The sequence below is a fragment of the Cupressus sempervirens genome, chromosome 7 (genome assembly GCF_028749045.1).
Source record: "Cupressus sempervirens isolate cs-2001-9-10 chromosome 7, ASM2874904v1, whole genome shotgun sequence".
Lineage (NCBI taxonomy): Eukaryota > Viridiplantae > Streptophyta > Pinopsida > Cupressales > Cupressaceae > Cupressus > Cupressus sempervirens.
Window position 1 is genome coordinate 825517063 of NC_143124.1, and position 15902 is coordinate 825532964.

The window sequence follows — 15902 nt, forward strand, 5'->3', positions numbered from 1 at the left end:
CTTGATTATCATTGCTTAGACTTACATTCTCGATAGACTTTGGAACCCATTGCTATCTCATCTATTTTCTAATGTTATGGGATTTTTCCTTCTTTTCATCTTTAATTCTTCCAGTAGTCATACAATTCTTGGTAACATGACCAAGTTTTGTATAGATGATACATCTTTTGGTAGTATCTCTTTTCCTCATGTGATGTCCAACCAAATATATCTTTTACAATTTGTTCTACTGGATTCAATATCTTAGTTTTGCATTCATGATGAATTGTACCCATGTTTCTTACATTTGTGACATTTGCCTTCAAATTTTGGTTTCTCTTTGCATTCATTAGCTCTATGACCATGTTGATTACAATTATAAAATTTTCCATTAAATTTTTCTTTCCCATTGCTCCAACATTTGTTTTATGTATGACCTATCTTACCATAGTGACTACAAGTAGGTTTTTGATTTTTTGAGCTCCTTGCTTGGATGATTCACCTTCTTTTGTATATCCAATTCCCGCTTTTCCTTTTTGTCTGTAATGGCTTTTCTCATTCAAATGATTAATGTCTACTTGAGATTTCATCATTCTTTCATTGGTTTGTCTTTTAATTTTTAGATCATTCTACAATCTTTCATTCTTTGATCTTAGATTCATGATTTCTTCATTTGCATTGGTGAGCTAATCAATGAAGTCTGTTCGCTGAAGGGATAGGTGCTAAATTTCATTGTTATTTCCTTCTATCTCTTCTCTTCTCTTATTTTTCTCTTCCATGACTTCACACAATCTTATTGTCTAAATTTCTTTTTCTGTTGTTAGTTTTCTTACTTCTTCTTGAAGGGTACTATTCTTTTCCAATAGTTCTTTGATTGTTTCATTAGCTTCATCTGAATTGCTTGAATGGATGTTTTCAATTCTTTGTTTAATGCAGAGTGGATCATTCATTTGGATTGCAAGATATTTTCTTCCTTTAAGGGATTGAGAGAGTTACTCTTTTTCTTTCTTGAGTTGTCCAATAGCCAATTCCAAATCTAACTTCTCATTGTCAATAGCTTTATCAAGTCTGAATACCTCCATTGCCTTTAATATTTGCTCAAACTATTAAACTTTTCTCTAAGAACCACAAATCTTTGATACCAATTTCTAGAAATATTATTATAGGCTAAGTTACTAAGAGGGGAGGGGTAAATCAATAACATATAATTTTTTTCTTTAATTAGTAGTTAATCCTTTATGTGAATTCTGATCTAATTGCATGTATGAGAAACTAAAAACATTAAATCATATGTAACACTTTTGATACACAATTTTGGTGACCCGAAAATATTCCAAATAGAAAGTAAAACTAGAGTGGGGATGATACCCACAAGCTTTAGTACTACAATATAAAGTTGGCTTGTTAAGGCTTACAATGATCACTTTTGATGATCTACCCTGTTAGGAGCAATAATGACCGCTAGGTGTAGATGCTCAAAAATGGTTCACATCTATGGTTTCATCACTTCTTCATACTAATTCATCCCATTTTCTCAATCCACTAATTTTGATCTTTTGGCCAACTTGATCATATCTCAATAGTGTCCTCATCATTCGTATACTCTTTTACATCAATTTCAACATCATTAGAAATCATATCAAATCAACTCACAATCATTTCATATCAACTCAAAACCATTTCAAATCAACTCAAAATCACCCTAAATCAACTCAAAATCACTCAAAATCACTCAAAATCAACCATTACCAACTTGAAACATGTTAGACAATTTAAATCAATCATCATTTGTCCGATCCTAGACATTGTTGTGGCTCTTAGTGCCTTGGAAACCTATCAATCTATCAAATCTTATCAATCTGACCTTATTACTGTCATGGCTCTCAATGCTAGGTCAAACTATCATTCACATCACTTAATCTTTGAAATTTTCAAGTCTCTTAGTGTTAGATCATGGCCTTTTCAACCATTTAATAACATTGACAATTTCCATCAATGTTATTATGATCAACCTTATCAATCAATCTTAATCTTGTAGCATTTACAATGTCAGTTAAATATTAAGTATCTTTAATTCATGTCATGTGTCCTTGGCATGTTATCAATTTCAATCAATTGATCAATTTGACCATGGATTTGGTCTATCCATCATCATTCTAGTTAATCTCATTATCATTACACCTCATCAAAGGATACTGTCGCACTTATTTAATCAAATTGGGCAATCATCTGGGTATGTGCAGGATCATGGTGTGCCAAAAAGTGGCGATGTGAAAAAAAGAGAGTTTGAAGACGCCTAAAAGCGCTTCAAAATCCGCTCTGACTTTTTTTTACCTATCCAGGAACCAAACCTGGAAGGTTAAGCCGAGCCTCATATCGGATATCCGATTTTAAATCCAATATCCGACTAATAATTAAAATCATATAATAGTATGATATATTATTTAATAATATTATTATTGATATAAAATAATAATAATATTAAATAATATATCATACTATTATATTATAATAATAATAATATTATTTAATATTATTATTATAATAATTATTATACTATAATATAATAATATTATTATAATTATTATTATACTATAATATAATAATAATATTATTATAATAATTATTAGACTATAATATAATAATAATAATATTATTATATTCTAATCGTATAATATTATACTATAATAATAATATTATACTATAATAATAATATTATAATAACATATTATATTATAATAATATAATATAATATTTCATATATTATAATATATAGTAATGTAATATAATATATATATATAATATAATATAATAATAAAAAGTAATATCTTATAATATAATATATAATAAAAAAGTATAATATATTATAAATTATAATGATATAGTATAATAATAATATTTTATATTATAATATATAGTAAATTAATATAATAAATATAAAATATAATATAAAAATATATAAAATGTAATATATGTGTTATATTATATATATTATAATATCGGATATTCGATATAATATCGGATATCAGATACCTGTGCATGGATTAAATACAAAATCACAGACCCGCGGCCCTTATTTTCACGCGAATTTGGGCCAATCAGATCGAATATCAGATAATAAATCGGATATCAGATAGCAAATCGGATATCAGATATCAGATATGTTCCCCCCGCCCCGTTGACTCATCTTTAACCTAAATTTAATAGATTTTAACAAGATTTTGTTTGTTTTAGTTGAATCTAGGGTTTTTTTGACAAAAATGGTTAAAATTTAGATTTTTTTTTAATATATATTACGTTTTGCAATTCAATAGGAATGGCTGATCAAAATGATGACACTGAGGCAGGGAATAATATTCCTCGCAACCCACCATCAAACGATCCAGTATCCCCACAAAACCGTCCACCAAATGATCCTCTACCTCCTCAAAACCCTCCTCGAATCAAAGATTTGATAAATGAAAATCTCACTGAGTTGAGAGGTTTGCATAGAACATACAATAATGTACCTGCACTGGCTCCTATGTTATCCACGTTAAACACCATAGTGGATAACATTGAAACTCTTACAAACCAACAAAATGCCGCTCTTCGTTGGTGTGATGAAATGCACTAGATGTTTGATGATGGTTTGGATTATGATGAGGTCGCGGCCCTCAACATGACCAAAGACGATTTGGCAAGCCTTTTTGCTAACCCAAAAATAGGTATACCAGTTGACCCAAAAAAAACCAAACTATCGATTAAATGGTGCACAAATGATGCCATACGTGCAAATTTTTGGGACCGTTGGTGGATGGTCTTTGATATCCCTCCACATGGAAATTTAGACATACCATTTTATTTCCTTAAAAAATTATATGCAGAATTTGTGTTGAAACTTAAAGTGAACTATTGGAGCATGAAGCCCAACATGGGCTTAGGACTAGGAGCTCCTCAGGATAGACCCTCTTCCCAGCGGAAGAAACTTGGAACTTTTGTCCCCCCCCCTGATATCTCCCCACCTCCTCGAGTGAAGCATCCAGATATTATGGCAGAGGCTAGCTCTCAGACCATCAGAGCAATTCATAGGCTGAGTAGCCTAATGATATCTCAGGCTAGGTCAGTCTTGCCTCCTCGTGTTGATGATGTTGGTGCCAGTTCATCATCGGCTAGCTCATCACACATTTGTGTGCCTCACACTTGCATTACATGCAAGAATATTTTCTTGGGTCCCATAGGTGATCTTCTTGAGTATCATTTTGTATTAGACGAGGATACACCAGACGCACGTGCAGAGGCTACAGACCCTGATGCGAGAGAGGAGGGGAATGTAGAGGCATGGACTCCTTTGGTGTCGGTACGTGTATGCATTTTTTTGTTATGACATATGTGATTTAAAGTTAATTTTTATAATAGAGTAATTTTAATTTTTAAGCCATACTGACTTTTACATGTATGTGATCTTCATTCATGTTTAGTTGATGACCGAGGAGGAGCTCAGACAGATAGATGATGCTACACTCTCGGCCATTTCATTTGGCCTTGAGACATCTACGGTACATTATGTTGTGTTCGCATTTCTTTTTTCTATTTGATATTGTAGCATATATGGTTGCTAATCTTTCTTTTATCTTGCAGATACCACCTGCCCCGGGGGGACAAAGTGCGGGGGGTGAGCCAGCATGCATTCACAAAGGAAAGGTAATTAGATGTTTTCTAATTGATTAAATATTGATGAATTCTTGTAAAATGTTTGTGGTAATCTCATTTAATTACATTATTTATTTTATATAGGGTGTGGCTACTGGCCATGAGCCTGTACAGATTCGGCGTCCTAGATCATCAGGGATTTTCATTCGCACAGAGAGCCCCATTGTATGTATAAGTATCATTTATTTTTTATTTTTTTAATTGATGCAGAAATCCTAAAATCCTAAAATCCTATCTCATGCCCAATTACAACTTTCTTCCACATATGAGTCCAACATTATAACTTTGTATGCTTCCATGAGCGATAATTGGTGCAAGGATTGCCCAATTGACTTCAAGAGATGTTCCATGACCTCTGTAATGCCTTGGATCTTCAATGTTCCCCTGATGAGCATGGGATGCTCTTGCATCACTTATCTTCATAAATAAATTCAAAACTAATTTCCTTGATATTAACAACTACTATTTTGTATCTCATAGGAGACTCCTAGTGCACATGAGGTTCGACGGGACAGTTATGTAGATTTGATGACGCGACCACTCACTCCTGAGGAGGAGCCTACAATAGTAAGTTGTAGTTTGAATTCATGATTAAATATGTTATAAATTTAGCATGCTATGAATTATAATGTTATATTTTAAATTGTAGATTCATCTGACAAAGGTATTTGAACATATACAACCCACAATCACAGAGGTACCAGCATTGCTGAGGGCATACGAGAGGACTCCTGAGCGGCGCAGGAGGTCGACGAGAGAGGTATTTATTATGAAATTTTGATAGTATTAATCTCCAATACGGAAAAGATCATTATGCATTTGAGTAATTCAATGTTAGATACGTAGAATCATATAAATTTAGTAGTCTAACTTTGGGTTTTCCTTTTTTGTTTATGTAGGAGGCATCCGATCCACCTAGTGCATCGAAGAGGCTGCATTTTGATCATCCACCAGCACCCTAGGATAGTATAGTTTTCGTAGGATGCATCATGAGACATTTTGAGATGGAATATGCCACATTGTATATAGAAACATTGATATTATACACATTCTGATGGCAGGATCAGCCACATTTTGTATATGGATCTATGTATTTTGATATATATATATACTTGAGTACTTTGTCTATTGATACATGATCTTTGATATATATTTGTGTAAAATTTTGTCTATGGATACATGTATTTTGATATATATTTTTATCATTTACGTGCACAATGATATACATATTAATTTAGTATCTAGTATTGTTCAATTTATCGTGGATCATGTGTCATGCCCTAAATTTTACTAGTAAAAACACAACAAATTTTTTTTTTTTTAGCTTATGAAGTCACATAAGAAATTACATATTGTAAAACAAGGTTATCATTGAATAGGAGTTCAAGACTCATGTGAATAGTGTGAAGGTGTTAACATTTTAGTCACAGGTGGTTTTCAAATAAATTGGATGACAGTCTAGTTCAAGTTAGCGTCACGAGTCAAACGAGCAAGTTCAAGATACAACACTCATAAATTAGTGAGGTAATTCATATCCTAACAAGCCTCTGATACTAATATTCTATTAGGGTCTGTCAGTTGTATCATATGGACTAGGTCATGATTCTAGCATGTAAGGGAAGTGATGGGGACACAACCCAACAACCAGAATAGACACAATAGAAAGGGGAAATTATATTAACTGAGAAAATAAGCTGGTACAAACAGTGCAGAGAAAATAAACTCAAAACATGCCCTGCGGGCTTACAATAGCATAAATCTGGAGAATATTTCTCCTTTTAGCACCTCCTCTCAAGCTCCAATCCGAACTGCCTTTTACAATGCCAAAAATCTCCTTAAATAGACCCCGGAGGGTTAAGGACTAGGAGTACATTCTAGAAAGTGCTAGTAGGCATCCACCGACAAAATAGAAGGTTCCAGAAGCCGCGTTAGAAGTCGGTGCAAATCTAGAAGAATCCAGAAACGGTAGCCAAACTTCCGGGAGGCATAACTTTTGAACCGTAGCTCCGATTGACGAACCATTTACATTTTCGGAAAGCTCTCGAAGCGCTCTATAGCCCTATGGACAAGCTTTGCTCATCCCACATTTTTTGACCCTTTTCAAGGTCATTTAATGCCCCATACCTGACTTTGAAGCATTCTTAGGAGGTCTCCAAAACCCAAAAAACTGCAATAACTTTCAAACCGTGGGGCCTTTTGACCTGATTCTTTTTATGGAATGCTCTAAATCTCAATTACCTTCATCTGGCCAAGTCACACCTTCTAGGTCACCAAAATGATGGCCAAATTGCATGCTCCTATTTTTTTGGGATTTTCAAATGCACTGATAGTTGAACTATGAGAGTTGGAACCTTTATTTGAGCCAAATGGGTATCCAAAAATGTAAAGACATAAAACAGAAACTAAGTCTAAGTACATTTTTTTTTTTGGGTGACACAGGATTGCCCTTATACCTCTGGATGCTCCTGCATCAGGAAGGGGATCAGAATTACTTATTATCCTCATTACCAATGTACACACATTCATTAATCATTACAATATATATTAATGTGACAATTAGTATATTACTATATCCTCATTATCTATCAACATTGCTTCCTCACCAAATTATTGAGTGCACAACAAGATTGTAAGCAATCTACTAAGTTTTAAGTTTATACAATCAATGGTATCACATAACATCTATGGATTGTTATTATCAACTAGTCATTTACAATACCACAAGGAGAAAACTTTCTTTCACATTTTCAAATGATAACAATGATGTCAAAGCAAATCTGTGACTCGTACCAATGCTTTCATAACAATATAAACTCCAAATGAAACATGCATATACAACCTTATCAATATTTTCTTCTACACATACATTAGGTAACAATGATACAATCTCCTTCCATCACAATGGGGCAACATAAGGGACTTTTCAAAATCATAAGGAACATGGACATTGAAAGATATGGACAATGAGTAGCATGAAGATTGTCCAACATGATCGTTGAGAACATGAACAAGCTGGTGAAGGTGTGTAAGTCCCAATCCCATAACAATACTCAAGCACAAAACAAGAAAACAAAACCAAGTAGAAATAAAACAAGAAATTTTGGCAAACACCCCACTAGTTTGGCCAAGACCCTCTAATAAAGCCTTCCCACTAACTTATTTTAGCAAAAACACTAAGCCACTCCATCCTTACAAACTTGTCTCCTCTAATGGTTCATCGATAGCCCTCATGAGCTCTGAGTTATGACCCTCGAAGGATCGACCTCAAAATGCACTTAGAGCACCTTGAATACTCCTCGGTATGGGGTGGCCGCAAATGATGGATGGTCTTGATGGCCAGAACAAAGGTGTGACTAGGGTTCACCCACTCATCTGGAGCTAATGGGACTGACGATTCGATGCCAAGATCAGCGGTTTCAAAGTTACGTTGTGGTGCACCTATGAACTGAGGCACACTGCGAGTTTTGGCATCGAGCGAGATCATTGTGCTGAATCCAAACAGAATGTGATCTCTCAAAAATGAGATAGATTATTTTAGGCCTTAGGATTACCGTCCTGTAGCATTTGACAGTTCGTCGATAGCCCTCACGAGCTCTGAGTTATGACCCTCGAAGGATCGACCTCAAAATGCACTTAGAGCACCTTGAAGACTCCTCGGTACGGGGTGGCCACAAATGATGGATGGTCTTCATGGCCAGAACAAGGGTGTGACTAGGGTTCAACCGCCCATCCGGAGCTAATGGCACTGATGATTCGATGCCAAGATCAGCAGTTTCAAAGTTACGCTGTGGTGCACCTATGAACTGAGGCACACTACGAGTTTTGGCATTGAGCGAGATCGCTGTGCTGAATCCAAACAGAATGTGATATCTCAAAAATGAGATAGGTTATTTTAGGCCTTAGGATCACCGTCCTGTAGCATTTGACAGTTCATCGATAGCCCTCACGAGCTCTGAGTTATGACCCTCGAAAGATCGACCTCAAAATGCACTTAGAGCACCTTAGAGACTCCTCAGTACGGGGTGGCCACAAATGATGGATGGTCTTTGTGGCCAGAACAAGGGTGTGACTAGGGTTCACCTACCCATCTGGAGCTAATGGCACTGACGATTCGATGCCAAGATTAGCGGTTTCAAAGTTACGCTGTGGTGCACCTATGAACTGAGGCACACTGCGAGTTTTGGCATCGAGCGAGATCGCTGTGTTGAATCCAAACAGAATGTGATCCCTCAAAAATGAGATAGGTTATTTTAGGCCTCAGGATCACCGTCCTGTAGCATTTGACAGTTCCTTGATAGCCCTCACGAGCTCTGAGTTATGACCCTTGAAAGATCGACCTCAAAATGCACTTAGAGCACCTTGGAGACTCCTCGGTACGGGGCGGCCGCAAATGATGGATGGTCTTTGTGGCCAAAACAAGGGTGTGACTAGGGTTCACCCGCCCATCCAGAGCTAATGGCACTGACGATTCGATGCCAAGATCAACGGTTTCAAAGTTACGCTATGGTGCACCTATGAACTAAGGCACACTGCGAGTTTTGGCATCGAGCGAGATCGCTGTGCTGAATCCAAACAGAATGTGATCTCTCGAAAATGAGATAGGTTATTTTAGGCCTTAGGATCACCGTCCTATAGCATTTGATAGTTCATCGATAGCCCTCACGAGCTCTGAGTTATGACCCTCGAAAGATTGACCTCAAAATGCACTTAGAGCACCTTGGAGACTCCTCGGTACGGGGTGGCCGCAAATGATGGATGGTCTTTGTGGCCAGAACAAGGGTGTGACTAGGGTTCACCTGCCCATCCGGAGCTAATGGAATTGACGATTCGATGCCAAAATCAGTGGTTTCAAAGTTACGCTGTGGTGCACCTATGAACTGAGGCACACTGCGAGTTTTGGCATCGAGCGAGATCGCTGTGCTGAATCCAAACGGAATGTGATCTCTCAAAAATGAGATAGGTTATTTTAGGCCTCAGGATCATCATCCTGTAGCATTTGACAGTTCATCCATAGCCCTCACGAGCTCTGAGTTATGACCCTCGAAAGATCGACCTCCAAATGCACTTAGAGCACTTTGGAGACTCCTCGGTACGGGGTGGCCGCAAATAATGGATGATTGTTTGAAGACTACTCCATGTGTCACTATCTTTCTTGGAAAAAAAATTGCTTTTGAACATCAACCTTGCAATATTATCAATTATTGTCAAACTTTTTCAACCAACTCAAAATGTCAAATGCAAATATTTGTTTGCATTTTTTGCTAAGGGGAGTTTCATAAATTGACTTTGATTTTCTATGTCTCTAGTGCTTGAACATACTTAAAATGGCTCTTTGGTCTTAGAGCTATTGGTATTTTCTAACTTCATGGTCTATGATATGCATACTAAGAATTTCTTTCACTAAATGGTTTCCTTGATCTATTGACTACACTTAAATTTGTTCACTTGTCATCTCTCTTTCTATATGTTCAATACAAAGAGCTAGAAGAGACAAATAATCTTTCTTACCTTCATCTCTCTAAGAACATGATAGAAATCAATTCTAAACTTGAGAAAAGGTTAGAGGAGAATATTGCATTCTTAAATTAATCTCCCTTAAGACCTTTACATACACATGGGGCATTCTTAAATTAATCTCCATGGAAGAAAATTTCATAAAACTAAAGATTCCACAGTGTTGAAACATAAAATCCAAGATCTCATTTATGATGGGATTGTTGATACCTCTAATGACTCATCCACTCATTGCCTTCATATCCAACTTCATATCATGTCAGTATGCATGTGCTATCTTGCTTATTGGCTTTAATTGCTTATCCTACATGCTATCTTCTTTCATGGATTTTATGGCTTATCCCAAATGTGCTTCATACAACTTTTCAATATGAAAGTCTTTCAAAACATTATACAATATTATGACTCTTTATGCTTTCAAATGCTATGATTGGTTGTAAAATGGAAGAAATCAAGTATTCTAATTGTTCATCCGTACTTTATGGATTTTTCTTATTTGATTAGTTTGATAAAAATAGTTTTAATAATCATAATGTCAGCTTTATGTCAAATAAGGAAAAAACCAAATTTGTAATAAGATATCCGCATGCAATTATCTTTCATATAGTTATAAATTGATGCAGAGCCCTCTGTATTTATCTTCAAGGAATATTAGTTCAACTCAAGGGATTCAAAATATGATGGTACACCCTCAAGGAACCAAGAACATCTCAAAGATTACAACAAAGAACCCTGACATTATACACCGATAAAGACAACATCTTCACTCACACAATCAGATTGCGATGTCTGATTGCATTGTTCATAACTTCAATTCTAAATATCCTCTTGAAAAAATATTTGGATAAATTGTTAGAAATTAGTAATTCTAAAACATATCCAAATATGAGACCAATCCAATAAGAATATTATGAATTATGTACTCTGAACTAAGACCCATATTTTCTGTCATAAACTAGAGACAAAACTGGTAACCCTGCCTAGGACATCAAATATATTTCACAATTTTTTTTTAAAATAATCTCAAACCAATTCCACATTATCCATCTATGATTATATTTTCTAAATATGTAAGCCATTTATTTTTCCCATTCATATATAATTTTTCAAGCACAAATCCCTGCCTTCATCTTGAATGGATATACCTAAAAACCAGTTTTCACTCAAATCATCATAACTTTTCCAAATCTAAATGAAAATGATTCAAACCAGTTGGAAATGAAAGTTAGTTCACATATATTTCCAATTAATATAATTAGAGATCTTGAGTCTCCAAAATATGTCCACATCACACGCTGTAACATGACTGTATTCAGCGAATCTCAAATCTGCAAACATCCACTTTCACCAAAATACCCATAACTTATTCATTTCTTCATAAAATTGAACCAAACCAAAATCATAAGAAGAAGGATTCATCATAATATATATAAATTACTATATCACATGGTTTCCAGGCTGTACATATCCGTACAAGGCCTGGAAAATACTCTAAAACTAAAAAAACCAATCAAAACCACAACAATAAAATGCACCAAAAATGTATCAAAGTATTTCCTCTTCTTCAAATTGATTTGGTTCGACCATACAATGATTTTTATATCCATTTGACAGTTATAAACCTTCCTAACTACCCCCAAGACCAACCATATACCTTTTTACATCACTTTTCTATTATTAACAACTTTCTCAAAGTTGCATTTTACAACTTTTTTACGCAACTTTTACATTTTTGACAACAAATGGCTTCATAGCCTTTACAAATTGACCCAAATACAATACAAATGACTCAAATGACTTTAGATGGATGTCAATAGATCCATTCACCAATTAAATAAACATTTTTACATTATTTATCATATTAAGACCTCCTTTGACAACTTATTACAAATGGCTTCTCTAGCTTTTATATCTTTGTCTTCTTGAAATTTAATGTGCTCCTGCACCATAAATGCTCTTAAAATTGTCATTATAGCCTTGTATCACATGCAAATATGATTTGGAAGAACTTTTTCAATATCTTCCTCTTATAATTCCTTACAAAGAACATACCAAAATACAAAAACCATATACAAAAAACTACACATTTTACATCATAATACATCATAAATTTTAGAAATTCTCCCCAATACCACCCCCCTCCAACTCTTCATGATGTACGTACATTCCAATATCATACAAAAATTAGTAACTTATTGTATTAAACAAGATAATCATCAATTCATTAAATCATTATTAAGAAAATAACATAAGAAGTATATATACCTAGTCAAGTATTCCAATAGGGTCCTCTCTCTGTTTTAGGGTCTCCAACAAGGCTTCATGATCAACATTAGCAATAGTAAAAAGTTCTTTTACTTTTGCTCTTCCTTGATGCTTCAATAACTTTACATTTGTTTCTATAATAAGATGCGAATATATGAGAATGACTTTGTGCTTCTGATAGTCTTCAAATGCAAGAATTCCATTCCTTCTAAGCATGTATGTCTGCAGCCATGTTCCAGCAACAACGACTGAACCAGTAGGATACGTGAATCCATTATCATCTGTGATCGGTTGTGCAAGTTTTTGTTTTCCTCTTACACAACGTGCTAACCAATAATCGGATTTCTCATCATTCCCCTGTGGTGCAACCAATGCAAAGACATGTCCCGACTGAAGTAGATCTGATAGATGATTATGCTCAAGTGAACTTTCCATGTCATCATTTTTGATAGAGGGTATGATAGACAATGGAGTAAGATAATGTGGAGCCCATGTGTCCACCCACTCACTTGACTCATAGTGATCCCAATCACACTGAAAACAAGTATGACAAAAACAAGCTAGTTGTCGTGTCCAAATGGTCCATGTACTAGAATTAGAGCTCCGAAATGAATGCATTTTTGATGAGTTTGTCACTGTAGCACAATCTGATCTATCACCTATGGACCCTTCCTCAACCAACCAAAAGAACTTGCGTACCACTGAATTAAGAGTCCCCCCCCTGTGATAATACTAAACTACACCAATCAACAATGCTACGAGCATCAAGAAGCTCTATTGTTGAAATCTTCAGTTGCTCCTTAACTAAAGCTCTCTTCACACATGCCCCTACTCCATCATGTTCCCCTTTTCCATGGACGGACTCAAAAAAACTCCAAATATGAGGCACCCCTCTCTCTACATGCATCCTACACAACCAATAAAACATGCGAGCATTCTTGAATTGACCTATACAGTTATCTAACCAAATGATATGTCTATCCATAGCAATTGCATGCTCGTGTAAGAAATGAAAAAATTTCTCAAAACAATGTTGCACAAACTCGTGAGAGTGAGATCTATCATCACTCATATAAAAATGATACTCTCTAATAATCTTTCGATTATCTTTCGCACTATCAGGGGCATGTCTATATGTTATGTGAACAAAAATTACAATTTGAATAGAGTTGTAATACCGAGATTGTGTCTCATTTTGAGGTTGCAATGTGTAGTTCTCAGCAAAATCAACAATTGATATAATAGTGCCAATGGGAAAAGTCTCCTTACACATTCTAAATTGTTGATCCAACCACTGAGACCTGTGACTATGTCTTGCATACTTGTAAAAAAGATTTGCCTTGAAATCTGAAATAAAATTAGCCACATTGATATCTTTTCCAACCAATTCACATCTAGAGCTCTCACTCCCACTCTTCAATGTGTATTTCACCATTTCATAGACCCTTTTTTTCACTATTGTCTTTCCAAGATCTTGTTCACACCCCTCATGGAAACATGTGTCAAACTTGGATAAGCCACCACATTCTGAACACTTCTCATTTAAGCAAGCATTTTTATAAAAGGAACAACCATCAACTCTATGACATAAGAGTTGATCTAACAAGTCTCTTGATGATTTTGGAAGCCCACTAACCCCACAATCCTCCAACATTTCTTTACTATGCAAAGTAGAACGGATGGAGCATAATAGTTCATGGTGCATAGAAAACTCAACATGATATTTGGAACAACATGTATTTTGAATTTTGAGTGGCACACAATAAAATGGCTTCAAAGATTCAAAAGCCCTTTGTGATATATGAACACTTGGATGACTCTCTCTAAATTGTTTGAACAACATAGTTTGACTTACCTCCAAATAGTGTTTAGGATTTGGCGTGCGGTCTCTAATGCCAATTCTCAACTTTAAGACATCTTTAGCATTGGGTGATACTCGTGAGTTAGAGTGCCAAAATTGTATAATTTCTTCCTTCACATCGTCGGATAGCTTCTTATCAAAACGTGGAAGTCTCCCACCAAATGCTCATGTTTCATTTTGAAGAGGATCATCAATTTTCTCTCGTGGACTAAGTGCTCTTCTCAAAGTAGTACGATTTAGATTCAAATCAATACAAGTTTGTCTCATATATCTACCCTTTCTCAAATGATGACTTACCAAAGAGGTTGTAATAACCCTTCGAGCAGCTCTATTATCCTTCTCTCTGCTATTTTTCCCAATGCTATTGAGAGCACTGAAAAGATTCTTCACAATAATGGCATTTCTTTCCAACTTTTTATTGACACGAATTTTCAATTTGGAAAGCATAGGTCTCATCTTTTGCATCTTTAATAAGTGCATGAAAAGCTGACATTGCTCTACCACTATCTTGTTGCCGAAAAACATCTGATATAGTCTTGAAGCCCATAATCGAATGGTTCTTTCTGATTTTTTTCCTTCCAAACTAGTCATAATCGTTTCATCAATTTCAATTATCCATTTTGGTGTTTTAGAACCTTCATGTTGATTATAATTAGGAGATATGTAAGGTTCTTGTGCATTAAGTTCCTGTGCATTGTCATCTTCGACATGGTCAATTATGCAATTTGGATTATGACTTGGTGGCATTTCTTCTTCAAAATTTTCAATCTCTACATTTTCAATTTCCGCATTATCATTTTCAATAGGTACATTTTCATTCCCCAACTGTACATTTTCATTATCTGACTCTATGATTTCACCTTCTATTAATTCATCGTCAACTTGATTGATATTTAGAATACCTTGTCTTTTTTTTTCGGTGTTTCATTTTGTCCTTTTCCCTATATGTTGCAATGTCATCATTGGATATCTTCCTTTTACGTTTATTCTTTCGACGACTGCTGCTCCCCATTCAGATGACAAATTCGAACACCTAAGGTTATATTTTCGAATTCTTTTCGATTGGTTGGGCCCCAAAACGCGACTTTTTACAAATCTCGTCAAAAAAGAGGTAAAAAAGTAATGTTGTCGGGTCTGTAAAGACAGTCAAATATTTGAAATTGATGTCAGTATAATCGGATATCCGATATATTAATATTATGAAAATATTTGGAAGCAAACGACTTTAATTTATAACTAAGTTAATAGTATATTAGTATTAGTATAAAATATCAATAATATTAATATAAAATAGTATTAATATACCTATAGTATCAATATTATTATTATACCTATAATAGTATTAATATTATTAATATAGATATAATAGTGTAAATATATAGTGTTTATTTATATTAAGCTACAATATATAGTATTAATATATATTATTATTATAGCTATAATAGTATTATTATTATTACTATACATATAATAATATTAATATTTAGTGTTTATTTATATTATAATTATTATCCTAAAATAGTATAAATAGTATATTCTAAAATATTACATTATATATACTAAAATATTAAAATATTATTAAGATATATTA

General features: G+C 34.6%; 1 protein-coding gene across 1 annotated transcript in view; it reads left to right on the plus strand.

Moving 5' to 3' along the window:
• The first annotated feature begins 4009 nt into the window (after positions 1–4009).
• Positions 4010–15902, plus strand: part of LOC149549942 (uncharacterized) — a 69096-nt gene continuing 57203 nt past the window's right edge. Inside the window, exons 1-3 of the mRNA XM_089794396.1 lie at positions 4010–4318; positions 4440–4517; positions 4600–4662. Of these exons, the coding sequence (XP_089650522.1) occupies positions 4010–4318; positions 4440–4517; positions 4600–4662 (450 nt within the window). The remainder of the gene's footprint in view (positions 4319–4439; positions 4518–4599; positions 4663–15902) is intronic.